Genomic DNA, 26,652 nt, shown 5'->3' on the forward strand with positions numbered 1-26,652 from the left:
GACAGATAAGCCGAGAAGAATCATTGGACTTATCTAGGATAGAAATGCACTTCTTGTATTCATCTTCTTTCTGTAATAGGATTAATTGGGTTTTGCAGGTCCAAGGTTTATGAATGTAGCTGCACTTACCTATTGCATTACCTGTCACCTTCTGCTCCCCTGTCATCTGTCATACTGTCAGCAATAGTCAGACACACATGGAATAATCCTCTTCCAGTGACAAGTGTGGTGATACCATTGATGATATGGTAACATTGGCCCTGATATATTAAAGCTCTCCAAGGAGAGGATACACTTTCATCATTGAAGCTGGGTGATGAACATGGAGGTTTGCTGGATCACCTAGCTTCACTGATGAAAGTGTATCCTCTCTAGCCTTGGAGAGCTTTAATAAATCAGGCCATTGACTCTTGGCATGGGGTGGGCATATAGGCAGTCAGTTCCAGAAGATGATGTTTTGGAAGCAGAAAAACAGGTAAATGTTCAGATCTAAGCATGCCAAGTGCCAAATTTTGGTGAATAGAGAACTGGGTCAGTGCATTTCCAACATTGGGTCTTGTAAGATATTCTCATTATGCAGTCTTTAGGTGAGAGAACTAGTGGACAGGGTGATGGTCACCCAGGGATCATTGATGCATGTAATGAGAATGGGAGCTAGGTCCAATGCCACTAAACAGCTGCTGGTAGCACAAATTGCTAAAAACCATGATGCTGCCATGAAAGTAAGGTGTTTGAATGCACAGTGTATTGCAATTTGCTGTGTATGGGGTTGTATAGCTGCAGAACAGTGAGAATAAACCCACTGGCTTCATCTAATGCTGAAAGTGTCTACAATGGGCTTCGGAACTGGACCATGGAGCAATGGAAGAAGGTAGCCTGGTATGATAGGGCATGTTTTTTTGTAGATCGTGTGGATGGGTGGGTGGGGCATGTGCAGCATTTACCTGGGGAAGGGATGGCAGAAAGGTGCATTATATGAAGAAGGCACAGGTTGTAAAGGATTTGATGCCAACGTATTGCTATCCGGACACCTTTAGAGGTCTTGTGTAGCCTATGCCAGCGTCGCCAACTGGTGGTCTGCAAGAAAATTTTGGTGGTGAGTCAGGAGAAGGACCCCGCTTGGGGGGGAGCATTCCGGCCAGAGCCGTGGACCATGTCCCTCATATGGATCGCAGGCTCAGGGCGGGTTGTTTTGGGTTGTGCAGGCTCAGACCTGCAATGGGTGAGTGGGAGGGTTCTGGCTTCATGACGTCACTATGAGGGAAGTTTCTTCCCATTGGAGTGACGCACGGCTCCCCGCATGCGTCTTCCGGAGCCAGTATATTTAGCGGTCTGTGGGTCCGAAAAGGTTGGCTACCACTTGCCTATGCCTCAATAAGTAAGACATGGGGAACCTACACAATACAGTATTCTCCCCAGAAATGTTTTTAAGCTGGGTGGGAAGAAGCTGTAGGTGGGTGGCAGCTCCTGTATTGTGACCCAAATTTCCAGTACCCACCCAACAGCCAGGTGGTTACTGGAAAGTGCCGGGTGGTGCGCCCGACTAAAATGGGCTGGGGAGAACTCTGCATTATTAGGATATACATTTTATATAAAAGCAGCAGTGCCATCATCACAATTCTGTATATACCCTATGCAGAGAGCAGAGTTATGGGAGGAGCCCATATGGCCCACCCACTATAGCACAAAACTACAGGAAGAGGCGGAGACAAGACCAGTCACCCTGCACCAGGAGAGAGAGCAGCAATGACCGGTCTGCATTACAGGAAGCACACTGCAATTCTACAGAGAACTAGAAGAAATGTGCAAACTGCACCAAGTTTTGCACAAGAACACACACGGCTTTTTTTTTTCAACAACATATACTTATCTTTATTTTAGTTCATCTCTAAGTCTGAATCCATCAGCAGGTGTGCATCTAGAGATACAAAACCGCTGACTAAAAACACATTAGAGCTGGAGCGTCTCCAAATACTGAGTTATTCCTGCTGTTGTATACAATGGGTGAGTGCAGACAGATTCACACCGCAATCCCCAACGAGCCGAGCAGAGAGTAGTACCTTGTCTTATTAGTAAATACATTATTACTATTATTATTATTACCGTATATTTATGATTAAATCTAACTGAGAACCACTTAAAGAGACCCTGTCATCAACCCAGTCATACATCCAATTGTTTTTCTATTCAATTGCAATCTGACTCTGAATTTGACTAGTTGATTTAATTGCACAGCCCCATCCCTCCTTGCATGTCCTAACCGTCTTCTATTATTGACATTTATTTTTGTGATGACCCAGCTCCTCTGCCTCTCCCCTCACCTCCCTACATACATCCTCTTTAGGGAGCAGCCATTTCCAACCTTTTTACCAATAAAATAAATTTGTGTTTTTGGGAATTTAATGGAGGTTAGTCAGTAAGAACCTCTTATATTGGTGGCCAGTGGAATGAATGACCCCCTATAGTGCTCCCTATAGGTCAATCAGCCACAGTTCCAGGAGCAACCTCTGGAGGAGCCGTGGAGTTCCATGGAAGAAAGGCTGACCCAGAGTCTTCCAGCTGACGCTAGGAAGAGACATTATCCCCAGAACAATGCAGCCACCATCATCACTTGAAAGTCAGTCAGCCACAGTTTAAGGAATCTCCAGCAACCTCTGGTGGAACCTCGGTTGAGAATGGCTGCTGTAGAATGTCATTTGAGTGACAGCTGTGGGTCTGCTGGGGCCGCCAACACCCCGTGCAAGATAGTAAAATATAATAAATGCACATATAATCTTATAGAAATTAGTGAAATGAATGGCCTGGTGGTCACGTCTCTTAAGGGTATGTGCACACTATGCTTGGCCAGTGTTTTCATCTTATGGTGACAACAGTGGACTATTGCTATGTAATGGATGTTACATGGCCACTTGTATTCTCCATGTGACAACGCAAGAGGGAAGCAGGAATAGAATGTTGTCACTATATAAGGAAGTGTCTTAACAAGTAGCAAACTTGGTAAAAACTTTCCACTGGGGCTAGCTACAATTAGCGGTGGTGGCCACCTGACCCAGCCATCTGTAAAAAAGAGCAAATTCTGTGCCAACGACCTCCCATTCCTATTGACTTCTAAAAATGCCAAATCCTTGGCTCTGACTTCCGTCCTTTCTAATTCACTTACCCAGAGCAATCATGCAAAATAAGAGAGTATGAATAATGTCAGACTTTCCAATACCATTGGCTTCAGAAGATCTGAATCCATTGGATCAATGTGTGATCCAACATTTTCAGATTTTCTGCAATCTGAGTCTTTAACTCAAACCTGCCAGTCTAGAAGCCAACCTGCTTTTGAAAATGCTAGTTGTCTGGCTGGTACTTTTCCACTTATTCTGCATCAGTATTGCATTTTATGGTCACATTTTTCTGATCCATTTTAATGAATAATACAGCGGTGGGATTGCAGCGTGATGATACAATGAAAGACAAGCCCATGCAGACCATCTCAGCTCTGCAGCAATGTCTCTGATTATTTTATCATGTTGGCAGCCTTGCTTCTTAAATCTGCTGAGATTCAGCAGGTCAGCCTGTGAATATTTGGTAGCAGTGCGCCCCCTATCTCCCACAGGGTGATACTGCCAGAATCTCCTCCAGCATCAGCATCAGTTTGGTGTCTGAAGCATCCTCTCTGCATCCCTGTCCATTGGGGAACCCAAACCCAAATCCAAGGAGAGGGTGGGGGACTCCATGTAGGAAGCAGGCAGGAATAGTAAGTTGAATGATCAGGCCATGTAAACTGTACAGAAGAACTGGTTGATCTGCTATTCCCCCATTCTGCTGTCTCCAGCTCCAGCAAGCCTGTTCCATCTCACTGCATAGGGCAGGGGAGGGGTATAGAGGGAAAGCTGGCTACAGAGCTGACTGCTAACTTTGCAGAAAGGAGGGAAGCTGCGACTGGAAGCCACCGTATTCCTGAAATAGAAGAAATAAAAGCACGCTTGCCAGCACATTGAACCTGGAAGGATGCTAGCCCCAGCTCCTGTTGTCCCCTGCAAATCTTGGAGTCTATCCTCTCTCACAGATACCAATGCAATCCTGGTCTATCTTCAGACTGCATGGCAGAGCTGAAAGGTGAGCAATCTCTTCTGTCTGCTGTGATACACTTCTAAGGGTACCTAACCCTCCCTTTCCCCAGCTCCAAAAAAAAATCCTCTTTATCCTTGTGCTTGTGCCAGCTGCCCCAAATCTCTCATTCAAGCCCCTTATTCAGTGCAGCAACCTGGGGGTGCACAAATGAAGTCATAGCCTTTGCAATATGACAAGCAGACCCCTTTGCAACTTCATTATTCCACCGCTAGACTAGGACTTAATGATTGCCTGTATTAATCATACAGGTATGTTCATATTTTCTTACCAAGTATTTTTTGAAGATTGTTCTGAAATTGGTTTATTTTTCAAACTAGGAGGGGATTGCTAACAACTGCACACAGGTTGCTTGTGCAATAAAACCTCTTTACAGCCCCCCCTCCCCTCCAACCCCCCCAAAAATAATCACGTAGGAGTTTCTGTCGCAAGGAAGAAGGCAGCTTTTGTGCAGGAGATGTACTTATCCGCGCTGCAATTGCATAATTCAGCTAGAATGTAAAGAGAGGAGGTATTCAAGCTTGTTTATGTCGCATCTCATTAGAATTTTTGTTTTAAGGGGGCTCCTGCTTTTAAAAAAAAGCCCCCTCCCCAAAAAGGGTTAATGCCCATGCCAAGGATTTTAACAGACGATTTTTGGTTAAGTGTAATTATTTTTAAATGGCATGCACTTGGTTGCAGGGTGTGAGCCTGTGATGTGCTTTTGTTGCCTCTTGACAAAGCCATTGGGTTTGCGGGTCCGAAAGAAAAAGGCATTTCCCCCCTTTTGTAGGCATTGATTTAGGAGCCCCGTGTTGTCTAAAAGCTTGCTGCAAACATAATAGTGTATAATTCCCCATTCAGAAAAAAGGAAAAGAGAGAGGGGTTGTGGATTGACCTGTAATATACCATCTTCAGACCAAGGAGTGGATGGTGGGGATTTTGTCCCTGGCCCTGCAGGGGTTAAACATACGTGCCCTCTCAATCCCTCCCCTCCTCCTTCTCCCAGTGAAGTGGAGGACCAAGAAGACACATGAACTGGCCACAGATGAGCGTTTTATTTTTGGTTTCTTATTTTTGGTTCATAAAGTGGCTGTTTTAAGCTCACTTTGATTATTTAAAAAGAAGCCCCCATGACTTGTAGATCATCGCTTGAGGGGGGGGTCTATCTGTTCCAATGCATATCATTTGCTGCTTTTACCAAGCCGGATGAAATCTATCAGATTCTTGTTTCTTTAGGTTGATCGTCCTTGTGGATTTATATTTTTGGATTGAAAAAAACAAAAAATACTTTGGTTTGATTTCAGATCTGCCCATTCACTCGGCAAGGATCCAAGCAGGAGACGGTGTAGAAAGGTATATCGGATAAACCAAAAAATCACCTCTTCTTGTGTCTCCTATAAGAGGAAAGATCCTGGTCAAAAAAAAAAAAAAACAGCAAGAGATCGACTGATTCACTGATGTGGAGTGACATGAAGCCCGCTTGTTGACTCAGTAGGTCTTCTGTACTGCAAGGCTCAATCTTGAAATGGGTTTTTCGATGGTGCATCTTGTCCTTCTGGCTTTTGGATAGCCAAAACAAAAAATCTAGGCAGAAATTTGGAGATTGGGTTCTTGCTGTGGGCACCCAAGCTGATCTAGAAGGAGACCTTACCAGCCTTAATGTGGATGTTATAACTGGTTTCCAACAGGAATCACATTGGGGGTGATTTGCATTTCGTAGGGGAAATATTACTTCCAAAGTCTTTATCTGCACCTCCTGCTTTTTCACCACTTTGACCATGGGATTGAAATTCTCCTAGTTGGCTTCTGGAACCCAGCTCTGAAATATTGCCTGTTTGCTCTTTTTGCCATAAACTGACATGTATGAGATGGAAAAGCAAGGTTTATTTAGTGCCCTTTGTTACTTGATGCTGAATTCCCCACTTCTCTTTAGTGTACACGGTAAGTACCAATACTACGTTTTCTAATATAAACCTTACGAGACGTTCCAGTCAGTCTGTTCTGATGTAATCACCCCGTTCTCCCCATCCTTTGTTGGGTCCTGCAGCATTTTAGGGGCATTCTGTATTACAGGTGCAGATTTAAATCTGTCTTTGCCTTAGGAGGCAAAAAATTAGAATTTCAAATGAGACTTTTGAGCAACGTAGAGAACAATATAACATCTGCACAGGAAGCGTGCAGCAAAATCTGCCTATTATAGGTTCATGAGCGTTGGTTATATTCTATAGGTGGTAGAGCTTGATACCAGTGGAATATTTGGGATTGCAAGGGAGGTTCCTTGGCCACACAAGTGCAGTGTTTGGGGATATATCAGCATTGAATGCTTGCTCACCCAAACTGGGTCGTATATTTAGAATATTGTTTAAAACAAATTGTGCAATGTGTTATGATTAATAGAGTGGGACCAGTGTGGTTTCCAAATTTGTCTTCAGTTGTAGAACTGAGACTTTTACTAAAGATATTTTGTTTTTTTAATGAGGTCTTTAATGAAGGCTGAAAGCAATGAGACTTGGGAAGTGGATTTTCACCCCTTGCATTGGGTCCTCAGTCAAGGGTCCCAACATTTAGAGGTGTTTGGTCCATTTTAGGCAGGAATATGGGTTTCTGTAGACCATTGGAGTGGGATGTTATGCAGTATTGCTTGACTTTTTAATCCAGTAGAGTCTAATTTAACAGAACGCTGCAGACCCAGGGGTAAAACCTGATCAGATTAAGGCAGAGCCGTCTAATCTTGTCTATTAATCTGTGCTGTTAACCACCCCATGTAATTCTATTCCTACTCTCAGCGACGTTCACTGAAGTCCCCAAAGATGTGACAGTGAGGGAGGGAGAGGATATAGAGATGCCTTGTGCTTTTCGGGCCAGTGGATCCACATCCTTTTCTTTGGAGATTCAGTGGTGGTACCTCAAAGAGGCGACCAGGGAGACAACATTGGAACTAGCTATGACCGCCCCCGGGAGCAGAAGCAAGGTAATGACTACTTTGTCCATGCAACGTTATACTATGTACGGTGGGATGCTTGATTGACAGGCACCCCTGCATTCTACCAGCCACTGTTGCACACAGCCAATAGGATTGGAGTTCAAACTTGCAATGAGTCACTGGCAGACATCAGGACACAATCAAAAGTGTTTAGCCCTTCCTGAATGGAGGGAGGAGGTTGCATTATATTTCCCCTGTAAATTGAGACTCTAATGAGGCTGTGCAAAGAGCAGTGGTGGTGTGCCAAAGACATAAACCACAAGCCAATAGCATTCTAGGTTTTAGTACCACAAAGCTAAATGTTGATTGGGTTGCTATAAGCCATAACAATTTGGTTATTGCCTTAGGACAGATATACAATCAAGCATGTTTAGTACTGGGTTGGTGGAAATTGGTTGAATCTCCAAATTGTGGCTCTTGTGTGCCCATGCAAGGAGCAAGGGTGATGTACCAAAGTCGGCAATCCCAGAACGGCCAATTGGATTTTAGCTTTTACTAAATAGGGCTACAGAGCTAATTGCTGATAGGCTGAACTATAATATATGTTTAACAAACATCAGATCAAGATCAAAATGTTTCGGTCCTCTTGGAATAATGGGAGGGCTTGCCTTCAACCTTTCCTGTAAATTGAGGCTCAGTATGAATGATGTATGAAAGGCTATAATCCAAGAGCAATTGTAGCTTGTACCAAGAAGGATCATGAAGCTAATTGTTACATTAGCATTTTTAGGTATTGCTTAACATTTTATAAATGTATTTGTGTTCAAAACCAACCAAACCATCATCAGTGAATATCAGCTGAAGAATGCAAACAGGAATGTTAATGATGATGTGCAGAATGAGCCAGGGCCACCAGTCAGAAAGTCAGCTGTCACTGGGTGATATAGATTTCCACATGTTATATATTATTCTCAATTTAAATCAGCCATTGTGTCTATATAATTTCCTCTTCATCCACCCCCCATTCCTAAAATATAAATCAATTCCAGAAATTCTTCCCCCGCACTTTCCTAGGCCAGCCTCCCACTTTTGTAATTAGTTATTTAAATAGAAGTAAATAGATATTGACAAGCAGGATTACTGAGCTCAATGGATGCCAGGCAGGGCAGCCGCATGAGCATGACGGCTTTCCTATAACCCCCCCTCCCTTCTTCCACCCCCCAGCTGCCAAAATCCATTGCACAGGATGAGTCGCTCCGCTGCGCTTCCCTTGCTGTAAATGGACAATTTGCTATTTTGGAGATGGAAGTCAATTGACCCCTTTTTAATACGGGACAGTACTCCGCCACAGCAATAATTCAAGTTTATGTAATTTGGCTACTCTTCCCAGGAGGATCAGCTGGCCAAGCCAATTCAGTCCCTGCTGCTGAATATATTTATATATATATATATATATATATATATATATATATATATATACAGTATATATACCATGCATACATGTGCCGGTATATTCCATGATTTTGCTATCTTATTACTGGAATACAGTTGTGGCCTGTCAGTTCCAAAATAATCCCCTGAACGTTATGTTACCAGAGGAGAGTGAATGGACTAATTAATATACATATTAATATGAAGTTTGAAATATGTTCTCCAGGCTCCTCGCTCCTAATGAACATTCTGATCCATCTCTGTCATACCACAGGCAGAATCACAAATGTCCTCAATGCCAGATCATTCTTGCTTGTGCTGTGGTTTCTGTCTGCCCTGTCCTTCTCCCTTTTCTTATATTCCAACCCTTCTTCATAACTGCCCATCGGTCTCCCTACCCTTCCTATCCTTCTCACCCTTAGCCCTCCTTTCCTTCTTATTTCAGTCTTACCCCCTACCCCATCTATAGCTCATTCATGCTCCTTTGCTCTCTCTTCATGTCTTACCCCTTCTCTTCCTATTGCCCCCACCACCAACTTGCACCCCTATGCTCTGCCTTTCACTCTTTGTTTTTGCATTCCCCACCACCTCTTTATCTCTCTTTCATCCCTTCTTCTCTCTGTAATCCCCTTCCTCTTGTATTTTACCCACTTCTCTCCCAATTACCCTCCCTCACCCTAAGCCTTATTTTACCCCTTTCTTCCCCTCACTTTCTCTAATACCTCATTTCACCCCTACTTTCTTCTATCATTCTCACTCCCCCCCCCCCCCCCCACCACTTTCTTACCACCCCTTTTTTTCTCCTTTTAATATTTCTCTCATCTTTTTTTCTTTCTCTGTCTCTTTCCTACATTTGTAGACACCCTTTCCTAATTCTTTTACCCCCTTTTGCACCTTTTACTTCCCTTTTTGTTTACTCTTGTTCATTTTCCTGGTCCATCCCTTGTTCTTTATTTCCTATCATCCATTTATTGCCCCTCATTTTTCTCCATTTCTCCCTTCTCCTCTATCTCTCCCCTCTCTCTTTCTTTTTTCCTATTACTCCTCCACCCTTCTCTTCCCCTTCTCCAACATTCTACCCTACCCTCTTTTTATTCTCCCCCTCATTCTTTTCCATTCCTCTCTTCCCTATGTTTTTCTCCTCTTTCCTTCTCTCTCCCTATTCCACCTCCACCCCTTCCTTCTCCATAATATCTCTCCCCTCTTCCTTATTTACCCCCTATCCCAGCTCCACCTTTCCCTCTAATATTTCCTTTTATTCTTATTTACCCCTTATACTCCTCCCATATGTTATTCTCTCCATCTCTCTCCTCCATCCATCGCTTCCCCTTTATGTCTCTCTCCCCCTTTCTTTCTTTCTTTCATTCTGTCTCTTCTTTCTCCTCTCTGTGCACCTCTCTCTTCCATTTATTACCCCACCTTCATCCCTTCCAGCTTCTCTCTCCTCTTGTTCTTTTCTCTCCCCTATTTCTCCTCCATCCATCAGTCTCTCTTCGCCAATGAATCTCCCCCCTCTCTCTTCCATTCACCCCTCTTCTCTGTATATCTCCCCCTTTTCTCTTATTCTGCCCCCTTCTCCTCCATCCCTCACTTCCCCTCTGTCTTTTCCCCTCTTTCTTTCCTTCTCTCCCATCATTCTCTCCTCCTCAATGGCTCTCTCTTCTCTCCCTTCTCTCTCCCCCACACTTCCCTTAATTCTCTGCTCTCTCTGTGTCCTTCAATGATTTCCTCTGGCAGTCATTCACATCTTTCATCCCCTGTAGATTGTAAGCTCTTGCAGTGACTTTCTTTTTCCTTCATTCATGCATTTTCACATCCTGTAGATTTTCTCCAGCACAGTAGAATCTTCCAGCTCTCCGGCATTCTATCCAGCTCTCATTTCTCCGCGTCTTTGTCATGCACACAATCACAATCTTTATTAGGAGAGCCTGGCGCAATCATTTTGAGTCTGAGCCGGCGTCTGCACCCCTCTTCTGGGGTAGGAGATGTGCTCAGGGTGAATAGAATTGTGAGACAATATCATTGAAAGGTGAAACATTTTTTTCCCTTTTGGAGTACAAACTCATATACAATTTTTTTTGAGCTGTGTGGGAGGACGGCTCAGAGACGGTGTGGCTGTGCACTGATATTTATTCCCGCTACTTGTATGTGTAAACACCTCTCTGGCAGACGTGCACCCTGGGATGCGGAGCTCCATTCGCTCTTTCAATATGGTGATTACGGTTATGACAACTTGGCCCATATATGTGTTTGAGGCTTTCATTAGGCACGCCAGAGACTTAATGTATACACTTAGTTCTTGGGCACATTTTGGGCACTGGACAGCTTTTCTGTTGTAGGGCTTACCAATGTAGCCCTTGCAAAGCACTAAATAAATAAAACCTAAACTCCATGCAGATGTAAAAGACATCACGGTGGCTCAGGGGTTAGCACTCTGGCCTTTGCAGCGCTAGGTCCCAGGTTCGATCCCCAGCCAGGACATTATCTGCATGGAGTTTGCACGTTCTCCCCGTGTCTGCGTGGGTTTCCTCCGGGTACTCCGGTTTCCTCCCACATCCCAAAAAAACATGCAGTTAGGTTAATTGGCTTCTCCCTAACAATTGACCTTAGACTACATTAACCACATATGACTATGGTAGGGACATTAGATTGTGAGCTCCTTTGAGGGACAGTTAGTGACATGACTATGGATTTTGTACAGCGCTGCGTAATATGATGGCGCTATATAAATACTGTATAATAATAATAATAAATTAAAGTGTAGCTCTAAATCGGTATCAGCCACTTGCTATACTACATCATAGTTCTGATTGGGAGAATGAGGAGCATCACAAGGAACCAACTGGGTTGTAGTGCTCATGTGCCAGCCTGTTGATTCTACGTTCATGGTCCCGTAACTGGTTTGGGCAAAAAGCTTAGTAGAGCTTCCTTTAACCCCCAGAACCTGGTTGAGCTGGCAATGTCAGGGCTAGTAGTTATCTTCCTATACAAGACCAAGCAGACCAAGCAAATACTACCATGGAAGAACAGATGAGAACTCCAATATCCACAATTATTTTGCAGGTTTGGTAGACCTCATGTCCCAATAAGGTCCCCCAGGTTCCAGAACACTGAATGTCAGCTTGGCATGAGCTTACTAGGATTTGTTGCAGTTGGGTACACACTCATAAGAAGCCTAGACAACATTTAGACTCAGCTGGTGAAATACTGCAGGATGTGGTTGACCTTGACATGCTGGAAGAGTGTTTTTTGACATTTTTTAACATGGGGGAACTCTTGAAATAATTGTCAGGTTCTAGGGAACCCCTGCTAAAGTTACTATATCTATCTTATTATAGCAAGCTCTAGAGGAACCCTATGGTTCCTTGGTTTGAGAAACACTCATCTAGAGCTCCTCAAAAGATGCAAAGACACTCAAGGCAACCTCAGACATTTAGGCCCCACCATGTTTTTGCATCTGCTCAGAAAGTCTGATGAAGGAGTAGAAGACCTACCATAGTGCCTTAATAATCGAAATGCCCAAATATTTATACACCCTACCAATCTTGCTGTTAATGGGTTTGTTCTTCATGGAACTTTCCCTTCTGAAAAGTTATAATAGGTATAAACAACCTTCAGATATGCACTTGGGAAACTACTTGCCCAATTATTGAGGTTTGTAGGTTCTCATTAGCTTCAGGCCTACAAATGACTTTTACTTATTCTAAAGGCCAAATCGCCTCTAAACCATAATAATTTCCATTTTCTGTCTTTTTTTTCAGGTCATCGCAAATAAGGATGGGACAAAAATCAGTGTAAGTCCTCCTCAAGATTTTTTTTGTGCTCTTAAACTCATTTTAGAACATGTCTCATGCAGTCCGGTCAGCTGCGTTGTAGCTCGTCATGATAAATAGCAACTAGCTATAATGATTTTTAATGCGTGCGCGATCATCTCCTACAGTGCAGTTGACAGCCCTGATGCTATAAAAGGCTTTGGTGCCACGACTCGGGCAAGGACAGCCAATGGCTGCTCTGCAACATCTCGGCTGCTCAATGGGTTAAAAAGCCCTTTGACCTCTTGAGCGCTAGAATCAATCTCAGGACAATGGTGGACTATAAAAGTGAGACGCAGCCTATATTTAATGTTGTGGTGGGGAGGATCTTGTGGAGGTGGGGTTATGGAATTGGACCTTAATTGCAGCCTTGGATGTTTGAAGGTAATTAGTAGGACTGTGAATAAAGGAGAATCTGCTAAATATAGCTAAATTATACCTACACTGGTTTTGATTTTGGATAACTCAGCTGAGCCACAACCTTGGGGTTACAAAATAGAATAAAGCTGTGTTCATTTTGAATATCTAAGCATGTGCAATGATAATTAAAAGGAGAAAAACACATTTTTGCTTGACTGTGATTGGATGATTAAACAGTTGTTGCTATATGAGCTCGGTGAACGTGCACTTTATAAAGAAAATACAGAATGTAACTTTGCCAATTGAATGCTCCTTTGGTAAATCAGTCCCTCATGGTCTGTTTTCCCTCCTCCATCGTACCTGGACATTGACTTATCGAGGAAGGGAAGAACCTATTGCATCATAGGAACTGATTTTATTATTCTTGATTAAGACCAGCTCTGCTATAGGATGAGAAGGGACTGAGGCTATACCCACAACAAGAAGGGCTGATGTTCTTGTTTGATGTGCTAAAGGATAATGGCACACTTCACTGAGGTTCCTATCTTCAGGGTTTGGACCATAGGCTCCATCTTCTCCACTCCTGTTTCATTCTCCATAATTCAAAAATAATACAAAAATAATAGAAGAGATTGTGGGAACCCTTCATAATGGGCATGGCAGGTGCACATACCTGGAAAGTCAGTGCAGAAAACTGCAGTACCAGTTCGGGGTACCTAAAATGGGCATAGAAGTTGTGCAGACTTAAGGGATTGTGGTTGCCCCTTGTAATAGTTATATCAGGTGTACGAACCTGAGAACCCATTATTAGAGTTCATCAGTGGTGTTTTTTCAGCCATTAGAGATGAATTAGGAGTCAGATGTCCTACCCAGGTAGGAATGCTCCACCAACTCCTTCTTCCACCTTCCCCTCTCCAATAATTTCAAGAAGAACATTTGTCCAAGCAGAAGACCCATGTGGCGTTCCCCCAAATTATCCAGTTGTGTTGATTTCTGATGTAGGAGTTTGAAATTCATGGACTCAGCATTTGTACACCAGAGGAACCTCTAAAATAATTTCCAGGCCTCTCATAATAGGCACAACAGTTGTGCCAACCCGTGAATTCAGCTATAGCTGGAAATCCTTAGTTGGGCACAGTCCTGGGAACCCTGCACAGAGATGGTGGGGGCCCCTCATAATGAGCACAGCTGGAGTTCAGACCTAGGAGCTTGGTTGAGGTGTAGTGGCACGCCTCACAATGGGCATAGCATGGTTGGAACACAAGGATGGTTGGAACCCCTTAGTTGGGCACAGAAGGCATACAGGCCTGGGAACCCAGAACATAGATGGTGGGGAGATCCTCATAATTGGCACAGCAGAACCCAGAAACCAAACACAGAGAGGGTGGGGGCCCTTTATAATGGGCACAGTAGGTGTTCAGACCTAGGAGCTCAGTGGAAGCATAGCACGAGGCCCTCACAATAGGCACAGCAGGCGTTCAGACCCAGGACCTGAACACAGTTTGAACCCTTTAGTTGGGCACAATAGGTGTACAGTCATGGGAACCCAGAACAGGGATCATGGGAGCTCCTCATAATGGGTACAGCAGGTTTACAGACCCAGGAACGGAACACGGGGATGGTTGGAGCTGCTTAGTTGGGCACAGCAAGTGTACATTCATGGGAACCCAGCACAGGGATCAACCAAGTGTAGGGATTGTGGGTTCCCCTCATAATGGGTACAAAAGGTGTACAGACCCATGAACTCCTCAATAGAGTCCCCCAAGAGACCCCAGAAACCCTAATCTACACTCCATCAGTAAATTACCCCTTTTGGGCGAACTGATCCTTTAAATGAGCTTGCATTGTCTGATGGAGAAGTTGGCATTAGTGGCGATTTATAGCCAAGCCGTGCGCAGGTTTTCAGGCAGCTCCTATGTGTGTTGCAATATTGCAGTGAACATTCTTGCTGCAATTGACAGAGAGGCAATAAAACATTGGGTCTTGCCATAAATCCTTCAGTCGGTCTTTCTCATGTGTGAAATGAAGGATCTCTGCGCTCGGATAATTTTTTTTTTTTTGGCTGGAGATTGCTGAGCAATAAAACAAGAAATAGAGAAAAAAAAAAACCTTTTTATCCTGAAGGTGGAACAGTGCAGGTGAACACGAACGGCATGGATGAACAGCTGCATTAGGACTTGTTCCTCCATCTCTGGCTCCATGGTAGATGGGTAGGGCTTTAAGTGGACCTGTCATCAGATACAGAATGCTGAGTTATGTGTCAAGGCTTCCAGATATTAATTCCATAGCTCAGAAATTGCAGTGCTTCTGGGCTTATCATCTCCATCCTTGCTCCCCTGCTTCTGCTGAACACCCCATTGTGCAGCACTACTAAGCAAAGCCAATAAGCCATCATGGCTACCCCCATGCACATATATAGTTCCAATGTTTCCAATCATTTACTCACATCGATGTGTGAAGCTCAACACAAGCTTGCCTATAAAAAATACATAAAAACGATGACAGGTTCCCTTTAGGGCAGTTTTTTTCTTTTCTTTGATAGCTGCGAATGATCTTTAATAAAATATTAAAGAGGATTTAAGGTCGCTCGGATCGGTGTTGACCTTTGTTATGTTTTCCAGCTAGGAACATTAAGGAACAATGTTTCTTTCAGCAATTATTTAATTATCGAGCCCCCCAGCTAACCTCTCCATTCATATCATCACCGCAGCTACCTCCCCGGGAGATTATAAATTATAAATGCCATTTCCATTTATTTATTAACTTGGATGGCATAGAAGGCTGACTTTCCCTTCATCCCCAATGTCATATATTAGAACCAGAGAATAACAAAGTCAGGTAACATGTAGCAGGAGTTGTATTGGATAGGGAGTCTTTGATTGGTGGAAAGGAGTGTTTATTACCGGTTCTGCTATGTGTCACTTTGCTAACACACAGCACCCTCTAGGGGCTCCTGGTTTTAATGCAGGCGGGAGGTTTTATATATATATATATATATATATATATATAAGTTAAATTATAAATTATAAATGTATAATTATTATATATATTAATTATAAATATATATATATATATATATATATATATATATGATTGGCTTCCCTCTTTTCTCCCTTGCTATTCATATTTTTTCCCAATGATGACATCACTATTTTAAACCTAATGATGTCATCATTGGGTGTCTGTGGTTATCTATCCATTGCAGGCTGTTGTAGCCAATCATGGCTCTTGGGAGGAGCTGACTGGATGCTACACATAGCTTCCAGTAAACATCACAGCATCCTGCCCAAATACACCTACCATGGGCACACAGCCCTGATGTATGCAGTAGGCTGAATTTTAGGAGGAGTTATGCAAATATTAAAATACTTTTATAGGCAGAAGTTAGTTTGGAGTAGGGGCATTTCTATACATTTGCATTTCGACCACCCTAGCCTATTACCACATGTGACACTAAGTCTTCAGTGTTGACAGAACTTTAATCCAATGAATAAAAAGGGGGGGGATTTGACAGTCAAGCTAGGGAGGGAAGAGTTATATGCTTCCTCTGGCCAGCAAATAAGGCAGGCTCTGATTTGTTGCAGCTTCTAGTGTGCATTGTAAGAAGATCCAAGTGTGCAGTAATATCAAAGTAAGCAATTGCAGCTCAGGAGCGGGGAGGAGCCAGTACAATGGTGCAAGGCTGAAAGGGAGGCTGGAGGGCAGATTTATTGAAGGGAAGGCTGGAGGAGGATTAATGAAGGGGTGGCTGGGGGGCAAAATAATAATGGGAAGGCAGATTTAAAAAAGGGGGCAGCTGGGGGAGCAAACATAATAAAGGAGAGGCTAAATAGCAAAATAATGAAGAGGCTGGAGGGTAAATATATTGAAGGGAAGGCTCGAGGGCAGATTTATTGAAGGGGAATTTGAAGAGCAAAGTTAATAAATGGGAGACTGGAGGGCAGAATAAAAAAAGGGAGGCTGGAGGGCAGAACTTTAAAAATATCTCATCTCATTTTCCGATGTGTTTTTCGGAGAGGAGTAACCCTCCTCGATGGGTCAGAGACAGAAAAAAAACTAAAGGCTCCCAACCCATTTCTTTTTCCTCCTCATCTAATAATATGGGGCTCGTTGTTCAATTTTATGCCCCTGTCCCTTTAATATAGCAGCTGTCATCCAAGTGGCGTCCACACATTTTTTTTCTTCTGAGTCTAACATCTTTATAAAGATGATCGAAGGTCATGTGATTATCCGGCGGGGCCCCTCTTGTAATCAGCAGCAGGAAGATGCCATGTAAAGGTTAAGCACCGGAGCCATGGGCCCGAGTAATGAGTGTGACCCTAAAACTGCGCGGGCGAGTGGTGGGGGTGCATTTCATTATCTGTGTTGCAGGTATCTCTGTAATGACTTTTAAATGTAATTGATATGAAATCAGGTCTATTCATGGCAGACTGCAGACATGGACATCTATAAATAGGAAGTTCTTGTTGGGTCCTCTCATTGCTCGCTGTCACCTTCGGTCAACTTGAAGGTTAACAGATGCCATTGGTGTAAAGAGAACTGGTCTAAGATTGGGCACGTGCAAGAGATTGGGATATTTGTCAGATGTTCATATATATATAAAAGACTTCATTGTCCCCCTTACTTAGCTTTTTTTGTAAGGAAAACTCTGGAGCTGTGTGACAGAGCTGCCTGACTCTGCTGATATCTAACACTGTCTCCCAGCATCTGAGAGTACATTACCCCTTTGAATGGGAATCGTATAGGTTTTGGGTAATATATATATATGGATTGACAAAAGATCCCCAGAGCACCGCCTGATAGCTAATGAGAATTCACAGCTGCTGCAGCTTGCTTTGAGATGCCAGCTGTCTAATTGGACCTTTACTGATCTGTGTTCATATTCTCTGAGTTCCTTGGTCCTTGAAGTTTTGTGATATTGGGCACTGTTCTCCAATGCCTGTGTCCCGTAGGCTCTTCTGCAGGATCCAAGACCTGGCCTGTCTGTTGGTAGGTGTCCTGGAGTGTAAAAGGTTGAGAGTCTTTTAAGTGATGTGGGATGATACATGACTTAGCATGCCCCTCTTCACTCCAGCTGCTGCAACTGGGTGTTGTTGGGCACGCTCTGTCCCTGCCCGTCCCTGCCATGGCTGATTGATCCTAGGCTGATTTCTTTTTGTCTGAGGACTTTGATAGTACAATCGGGCATGTTACAGAGCTGGGGCTTCATAAGGGTGGTCTGTGGCCCAGGTGTTTAGATAGCTGCAGGGAAGAGGATAAAAATATCTGCAACACTTTTGTTTCAGTGGTACATGTTTTTCCTGTGAAAAGAGAGGGGTATTTTTTGAATTGTGGTGGGTTTCTTAGAAGAACGTTGGATCTGTGGAACTGTGGTGGGTGTATTAGAAGTGAGGACGTTCTGTGGTACTGTGGTGGATGGAGTGTGGTGGAGTCTGCTGTACTGTACTGTACTGTGGTTGAACAGGAGGTGTATTGGAGTCTTCAGCGCTCTGGAAAGTGTAGATGAAGTCAGGAAGTAAATGTAAAGGATGAGAGTCAGAGTGTGTGGCACTGTGGAAAATGTAAAATCAAGGTTTAGAGATTGTGCCATTTGGGTGGGTGCAAAGATGGTGAGTGGGTAGTGGTAGATGTATGTGATGACTGGGGGCTCTGTGGCACTATTGTCAAAGTACAAGACCGGGCATGCCGGGGGTTTGTGGCACTGTTGCCACCAAACTGGATGGGACATAGAGGGTGGTCTGTGGCACTGGGTTGGATGTATAAGAAATAAGGGGGTCTGTGGTCCTGGTGTCACCGTACTGGATGGGAGATGGGGCAGCTCCATGGCACAGTTGTCCCTGTACAGGATGGGGCCTGAAAGGGTCTGTGGCACTGTCTTGGATGTATAGAAAGTTGGGGGGTCTGTGGCACTATTGTCAGTGCAAAGGATGAGGTGTGCAAGGGGTCTGTGGCACTGTTGTCACTATACATGATGGGGCGAGCAGGGGGTCTGTGGCACTGTTGTCACCATACAGGATCGGGTGTGCGGGGGTCAGTGGCACTCTGGTAGATGTAAAAAAAGTGGAGCCAATCTGGTGGGTACATATCCTAGTGGAAGTGGTCTGTGGCACATTGGCGGATATATACAATGAATTTTTTGGCACTGTGATGGCTGCAGTGGGTGAGGGGTGTGCAGTGGGACTCTACAAATGTCATATCCACACATTTTCAGTAGGTGCCCCCCCTACATGTCAGTCATCTTTATTCCTATTTTCTACATTTAGATTTCTGCCAGAATCTATTTTTTTTAATCTCCCTTCTTTGTGGCCCAGGGAATCACTGGGCTGAGCGGGTCTGAACCACGAACAAAAACACATTAATATCGTGGTGAAGGATTAGAACCTCTGTTGGGTTTTTAATGCTGTTTGTGACTCCATTGGGGAGATTGTGGTAAATTCCCAGTGGTAATATGAATTTTAAATTTGAATGTTGTCACCAGAACAGGAAATAAAGGGAAATTGTACAACGTCAGTCTTTTTCTGTCGTTTTTAGCGCAGTTGCAGTGTTTTCTGTATAGCGCTAGCAGTCGGTTTTCTTTTCCTCCAATCCTTTTCTCCAATTTTCTTGTTGCAGACGGTTCGGGTCCAAGGCAATGACATTTCTCACCGCCTGCGGCTCTCCAACGTGCGTAAGCAAGATGAGGGGGTGTACGAGTGCCGGGTGTCGGATTATGGAGACGATGAGACTCAGGAACACAAAGCCCAGGCCATGCTGCGGGTCATAGCCCGCTACTCCCCGCCTGACATGCAGGCCGCTGAGGCTGTATCCCACATCCAGAGTAGCGGGCCCCGTAGGATTAACCCGGGCAACAGGGCCACCCCGGAACCTGGAAACAAACGCCCCAATCCTCCAGGAGAGAGCCAGGCGCCATCGCAAGCCACCGCAGCATCTTCCTCAGCTTCTCCTGCTCCTGGGAAAGCAGCCATCCTGCGGCAGCAACATGGATCAGGTAGGTCATTTGCTGAACTGCGCTGCCACCTAGTGTACACTGGCAGTAATTGTCACTCCATCCATCTGGCAGTCATTGGGCAATAAAACATGGCACAGTTCTTTCCTGGAGGTCCTGCCAATAACAACACTTCCTGTTGTAGGCTTCCCCCCTATTAGCAAATGATACAAACTATGAATAACTTTTTGCTTAGTGCATTTGGGTGAATGTAAACCCCAACAATGAATTTCCTGCCAGAAATCTTGCCAGATGCTAACTTCCTATCTTCTCTGCCTTTGTTGACGGTTCTCAGTTCTCTCTACACTACAAAACACGTCCCCTCTGTGTTAGGGAGAAGAGAAAACAGGGAGGTGTTCTGTTATCATAATACACTTCCTGTCTTAGGGTGACAACTCTGCTTGATACAGTACAGTGAGTGTTGTCACCCGAGGACAGGAAGTGAGTTATGATTACTTTGGGGTCTTCAATAACTTTAAACAAAATATTTTGTGTGGTTTTATTAATAATTGATTTGTCTTTTGTTGTAGTGATAATGGTTTGTGGGGGGTTTTCTGTCCCCGTTGGGGTAATTTACTCTTACTTCCTGTTGTGCTGCCATTGCTGTGATTGGATTTATTCTCCTAGACTGTTGTCATAGAGTCCATAACTCTTCCTGTCCCTGTGACAATGGGACTCACTTCCTTACCAGAAAGCTATTATTGTGTTTGTATTGTTATTTGTGCTTTTCTGTGGTCACAACCAATTCTGATCTGCAAGGGCCTGCTGAGAGAAGCAAAGATCAGAGTTCATCAGTCTGCTGCTTCTCCTTTCACTGTACAATCACAAACTTGTAAGTGAAAGGGAAACTGTAGCTGTGAAAGAGTCTCCTCTATATGCCGGACAGGACTATTCTGTGTTGCAGAGTTGTGTAAATCCCACAACTGGATGGACGTATTTCATCCGTATGTACCAAACATGGTCATCCTCATCATTTTACTATTTCTGTAATAATAATATTTGATCATTTCTATGCAGTGATAGTGATCCTTTCACTCTCCCGGCTTCCTACAGCCGTCGCTGCCGTGTCATATCTGAGTTTTCAGCATTTACTTCCTGCCTGTTTAAATTTTAACCATCCAGCGTGATGCCGCTGAATCTGCCGGGCCCTCGTGGCCTCCCACAAAGTGCAGCCAGACGATATCAGCGATTAATATTTGATATCACAAACAGTCTCTGTTGCCTCTCACCGCGCAGTGGGGGCCTCCCAGCAGCCGGAGGTGATGAGATGAAAACGCCAGAGGCGGTGATGGCTCCTCGGCGGCAGCCTGCTGGTTGGTGTTCACTCTAATGAACGACCACTGACTAATATTGTTGACACAGTGGCCCTACGTAAGGAAACTTAAAGGGAAATTCCAGCTACTTCCATTTAGACAACATGGCCCCTGGGCAAAAATCAAGTGGGGCCCCTAAATACACAGCACTTCGGCTCCACAGTATATTCTGGCTGGCGTAGGTATTGAAGTGGGTAATAAAAAAAAAAAAAAACAGAAAAAACCCAGCAAGCTGATGGTAGGATTATCATTGGAGTTTGCAATAGGCAAACTGTGAATACAAGTGGGGAGTTCTTATCACTTAAGTCCCACCCACGCTTAAAGAAGACAGCATGTGCTTTACAAAGATTGAGCCTTTTTTTTTATCTAACTCTTTAAAAAGCACAAGTGTGGAGCATTGGAGATCATGTGACCACTCCTTTTTTTTTTAGGCTAGAGAATAATTAGGAAGTACTAATAATTCTCTGCCCACATAATGGCACAGCGCATTATCCCGTGCGTAATTCAGTCTCCTGGGCTCCTGCCAGAGGGCACGCGGTGATGGAGTGACTCACTCAAGGTCACGGAAAGCTGGCACCGGAACAAGAACGCCGTGCCGACGGTCCCTAATGATCCCTGAAACGCAGATTGTGGTAACGTGGCCGATTCATCAGCGCTGAGTGAGCAGAGACGGATGGCTGGGATCATTCTCTGCACATTTGCATGTGATTTACAAACATGAAATATCTGTGGGGCGACCTAGAAAGTGAAATCTGAAGTTCTGGAAGGTTGGAGACGAAAGGAGAGAAATGATTTGATGGTTTCAACGGAAAGTGGGGTAAAGGCAGCCTCCCCTTCATTATTGTTGCCCTCCAGCCTCCTCCTTAATAAATCTGCCCCAGCCTCCCCTTCATTATTGTTGCCCTCCAGCCACCCCCTAATAAATCTGCCCCCAGCCTACCCTTCATTAAGTTTGTCCTCCATCTACCCCTTCATAAATCTGCTCCCAGCATCTCCTTCATTATTGTGCCCTCCAGTCTCCCCCTTAATAAAGCTTCCCCCAGCCTCACCTACATTAATGCTGCCCTTTAGCCTTGTCTACATTATATCTGCCCCCCGGCCTCCCCTTTATTAAAATTTGCCCTCCAGCCTCCCAATTACTAAATCTACCCCCCAGCCTCCCCTTTATAAATTTTGCCCTGCAGTCTCCCCTAATCAAATCTGCCCTGAGCCTCTCCTTCATTAAATCTGCCCTTTAGCCTCCCCTTAATTAAATCTGCCCCCAGCCCCTCTTTTATTAAAACTGCCCCTAGCCATCCCTTCTTCAAATCAGCTCTCAGCATTCCCTTCATTAAATCTGCCCTGTAGACTCCCTTTTATTAAATCTGCCCTGCAGCCTCCCCCTCATTAGATCTGCCCCCAGCCTACCTCTCAATTAATCTGCCCTCCAGCCTCCCCTTCACTACCCCTTATATTGCAGTCAGACTTTTATTAAGACATGTAGTGTGGAAGGCAAGGAAAAGGGGGCAGGGAGCCTGTGCCCCCTCCACCCCTTCTATCCCTTACCAGGCCACATGCCTTTCCTCAACATTGCGCTGATCCAGTTTTGAGGGACAGGGCCTCTTCCCCATATCAACTCTTAATAAAAAGGGTTTGTTGGGGGAAATTTTATGGTGAAATCTTGAGACCCCAAATGTGATAACCAGATAGCCACCCAGGTGAATGAGTACAGGGTTATATTAGTACCCCTTTAAATACCCTTAGAAGAGATCACATGATCCAACAATGTAGACCCTTTGTTTTTGATGACCCACTGGCCGGTGATGTTTACCTATCACTGACCTGTGGCTAAATGACCAATTCCATCAACCAGCTGTTGTTCCCAGAAGGTCAATGATGTCCCCCAGGGTGGCCGGTCCTTTTACCCCAGGACTGGGGACCCTGGGTGACATCATTGACCTTTGACATCTGGAAACACCACCAGGCTGATAGAACTGATAGAAATGGCAGAATTAAAGCCACATTCATTGAAACTCTGCTCATTTCCACCAATAAGGAGCTGATCCCTACTCTTAGCCAGTGTCTAAACTCTACCTGACCTTTGCGTGTGGTCTGCATGTTTGCCCCACACGGTCCATTATGGGGAAGCAGTGGTGAAACCACATCCTATCCTTCATAGCATTACTGTAACACTCCAGGGCAGTGGAGAAAGTCTGCCCCCTACAGGTCAACAAAGAAAATGTATACTAGTTGCTCAGACTCTAATAAACATTCAAACTTCCACTAGCACCCCAATGTTACCAGCAGTTAGAAACATGACATCACTGCATCAGATGATGACATCAATGCAACAGAATTTTTTTTACAAAATATTATCAATGGGGGCAAAAGGAGAAAACATGGATTACAAAATATGAGCAGATTAAGCTTTAGCTTTAAGCTGAGTTGAGCTCCTCAGGCAGGGAACACATTTTAGGATGAGCTGGTGAAGAAATGCATCATGGTCCTGCCCTTCATAAGCCACGCTCGGCTGCTTCCATTGCCATACACACGATGCTGTCTGGCTAATGATACCGTGGCACGGCTTTCTGTGGAGTTTGAGTGGGCGGCGTAATAACAGAGTGCCCATCAATAGCATTAGCGTCAGCAGTGATTTCCCTCCATAACAATGCTGTAATTTCACCCAGGATTGCTGTACGTTCCAGCCGGGTGAAAAAATACCTTCATTCCACCAAACTTAGCAATAGTGTCACGGGGTTCCCATAGAGTCCTATCCACCAAATGGGCCTCATCCACAGCCAAATCTCTCCGTCCCTCTTTTATCTATACCCAGACATCTTTTAAGATAATCATTTTTTTAAAGTTGGATGGATTTTTATAACTTCATTGAAGATTCTCACCTGCAACTCTATATAGCCAGATCTTCATTGCCCAGAATAATTGTCCATGACTTTCCCAGGTGAAGGATGGAATATGCTAGAAGATTGTATAAGCAGTGATTGATCCAGCATTTTCTAAGAACATTCATTTAGAAGGGAAAATACCCCAAAACTTGTGCCACTGAAACAAAATACCCTAAGAACATTCACTCAGAGAAGAAGGGAATGTTCCTCCATTCAAAGTTCAACAGAAGTTTGCAGAAAGAGTGAATGTTGGATAATGGAGTCAAATCCAAGTTCACACCCCAATCCCAAGCCTAACAGTAAATCCAGCAGGGATGGTGCACAGATGGTTGCAGATCCAGGACTTTAGTACCGAGATGGTTTGGGACCCTCATAATGGGAACATCAGATATACAGACCTGGGAACCTAGCATAGTGGTGGTGAGGGGCCCTCATAATGGGATCTATAGGTGTAGAGACCAGGGAACTCAGCACAGAGATTGTGGGGGCCTCATATTAGGCACAGCAGGTGTACAGACCCAGGAACTCGGCACATAGATGGTGAGGGGCCCTCATAATGGGATCTATAGGTGTAGAGACCAGGGAACTCAGCACAGAGATTGTGGGGGCCTCATATTAGGCACAGCAGGTGTACAGACCCAGGAACCCAACACAGAGATGGAGGTGGCACCTCATAATGGGCACATCAGGTGTTCAGACCCAGGAACCTAGCATAGAGATGAGTATCATAATGGGAACAGCAGGTAAAAAAACCTGGGAACCAAGCAAAAGGATGGTAGGGGCCCCTCATAATGGGCACAGCAGGTGAGCTCACTAATGGAGTTCATCAGTGCAGTCACCTGGTCAGGTCAGGGAGTAATCTCGTGTCTACTGGGGCAGATAGACACCCAACAACCTAAATCTAGGTGAAGCAAGAGATAGATGCCATAACTTATAACTAACTTTTCATTAGCCTAATGGTGCCTGCACTGTCTACCAGAACCACCCTCTTTATCCACCATCTCCATTATCTTTATCTCCACCATCTCCACCTTCTCTCCACTGATTTCAAGAAGAACAGTTGACCAAGGAGAAGACCCAAGAGGTTTACCAAGTGGCCTTCTTCCAAATAAAATAATTTCCATGTCTTGAAGAACCCCTGCTAAATCCAATGCATTGTGAAATGGTCTTTGCATTAGTGGTCAGTTGGCAGTTAGTTCACCTTATGTTGGTGATCTGAACACCACCCTTGAGGACCATTGTGCAATACTGCTGGTTTGGGCAAGCAGTGTTGCCTTAGGAACCAGCAAATGGAAGGTCAATCATCCAGGACTCAAAGGGCCCCTGGCGATTTCTGGAGGAGCTCTAGAGTTCCATTGAACCCTGGCTGAAAATGGTTACCCTACAGGCTTTATTGATGAAAATCCTTGTTGGCATCTTCTGCCACTAAGGTCCCATTCAATATACTTCATGTTATTTTGGGTAATTTGAATTCCCCAAAGGCATAAGAAAGAAACAGACCAAAGGCTGTTCCAATGTGTCTGACATCTATCTGCTTCAAGTATTGCCTGAGCCCATTTTACCTTGACCACCAGTGCCACCAAGTCCCACACTTTTATTTTGCCATCCCTGGAAGTGAAAGGCTGGGCTGCCAGTAGCTAACCAAACCATTCTGCACAATTTTGCATTATTTTATGAAGTACAGTGCACAACATTTTGGGATCTTTTATATTCCCATTGACCTAAACAGCTTTGCATCCAACACCAAGTGATGGACCTTTTCAGTTGCCTCATCCCATCTCCAACCACTTGAAACGTTGGGACAACTCATCCTCCCAACCACAACAACATATCATCCCACCTTACTGGCAGCATCTATCATTGCTTCTACTTGTCTCCATTTTTGATCCCCCCCACCTTCCATCTTATCCCATAGTCTGACATCTTCCTTGCTGCGTGGCTTTGGGTTCTGCTTCACAAAAATGGCTTTTGAAAAGTTTGGCATAATAAGAGCAAGGTGTGAAAAATCAGCGTAGTCAGCAAAGGATCCCGCTATTCTGTCATCTGTAATTCGCTAACCCAGCGCTTTCCTATGGGGCACAGACTGCCCGGTACAAACTGACTCACAGCAATGAACTGAGACTGTGCTTGTCAGGAGAGGACTGAAGTATTAAAAAAGAAAAAAATGAATTTAATGAAAAACGCTAGAACTGCCATAAAGAAGCTCTTTATCCGTGTCAGCTTTTTGTTCTCTTCTGCGTTTTTCCCAAAATTGTATAATGTTCTAGGTTTCAGCCTGTGGCGGAGGATATCGCCTCTTTGGCGGTGCCAGCCTTTATATTCAATCAATACAGCTTTCATTGATCTTCCTTTGATTGAAGCTGCCCAAACTGGTACAGCAGTCAAAATCAAAAATGATATCAAGGCTGCAATACATCTTATTCATAAGATATTTTGTTTTTAGGTATCAAAGGGGCCCTTTTTAATGCAATATGGTGGCACCATTTATATCACCCCCAAGTGCTGATGGTTGCCACTTCAATGAATGATTGGCAATTGATGATTGGTCTATTTACCAATGGTTTTACTAATGCCAATTAAATTTTAAAGTGACGATCAGCATGATCATTGTTTTACAGATCACCAGCCACCATTGGCCCAAATGGGCATCAGTGGTGCTTGTTTCAGGCATTCCGACCATGGCTGCCATGGAGGGGGCCAGGGGGTACTTTTGTTCCAGGTCCTGATTACAAGAGCCTGACATTTGCAATGCTGAATTTTTTTTAGATATGGGCCTAGGATGATTACCTAGTATGAGACCCAGAAATGATGGCGGTCTGGACTCTGACCACCACTTTTGCTACAC

At 44.3% G+C, this 26,652-nt stretch overlaps 1 protein-coding gene across 2 annotated transcripts in view; it reads left to right on the plus strand.

Annotated features, from left to right (window-relative positions):
• Positions 1 to 3,626: 3,626 nt before the first annotated feature.
• The window catches only part of VSTM2B (V-set and transmembrane domain containing 2B), a 42,223-nt gene continuing 19,197 nt past the window's right edge, over positions 3,627 to 26,652 (plus strand). The window contains exons 1-5 of one of the 2 annotated variants that reach the window (XM_072422412.1): positions 3,627 to 4,107; positions 5,338 to 6,042; positions 6,888 to 7,072; positions 12,217 to 12,249; positions 19,240 to 19,615. In XM_072422412.1, the coding sequence (XP_072278513.1) occupies positions 5,961 to 6,042; positions 6,888 to 7,072; positions 12,217 to 12,249; positions 19,240 to 19,615 (676 nt within the window). In that variant the 5' untranslated portion in view covers positions 3,627 to 4,107; positions 5,338 to 5,960. The remainder of the gene's footprint in view (positions 4,108 to 5,337; positions 6,043 to 6,887; positions 7,073 to 12,216; positions 12,250 to 19,239; positions 19,616 to 26,652) is intronic. The other variant, XM_072422413.1, reaches the window with a different exon arrangement.

Source organism: Pyxicephalus adspersus, chromosome 9, assembly GCF_032062135.1.
Source record: "Pyxicephalus adspersus chromosome 9, UCB_Pads_2.0, whole genome shotgun sequence".
NCBI classification, from domain to species: Eukaryota; Metazoa; Chordata; class Amphibia; order Anura; family Pyxicephalidae; genus Pyxicephalus; species Pyxicephalus adspersus.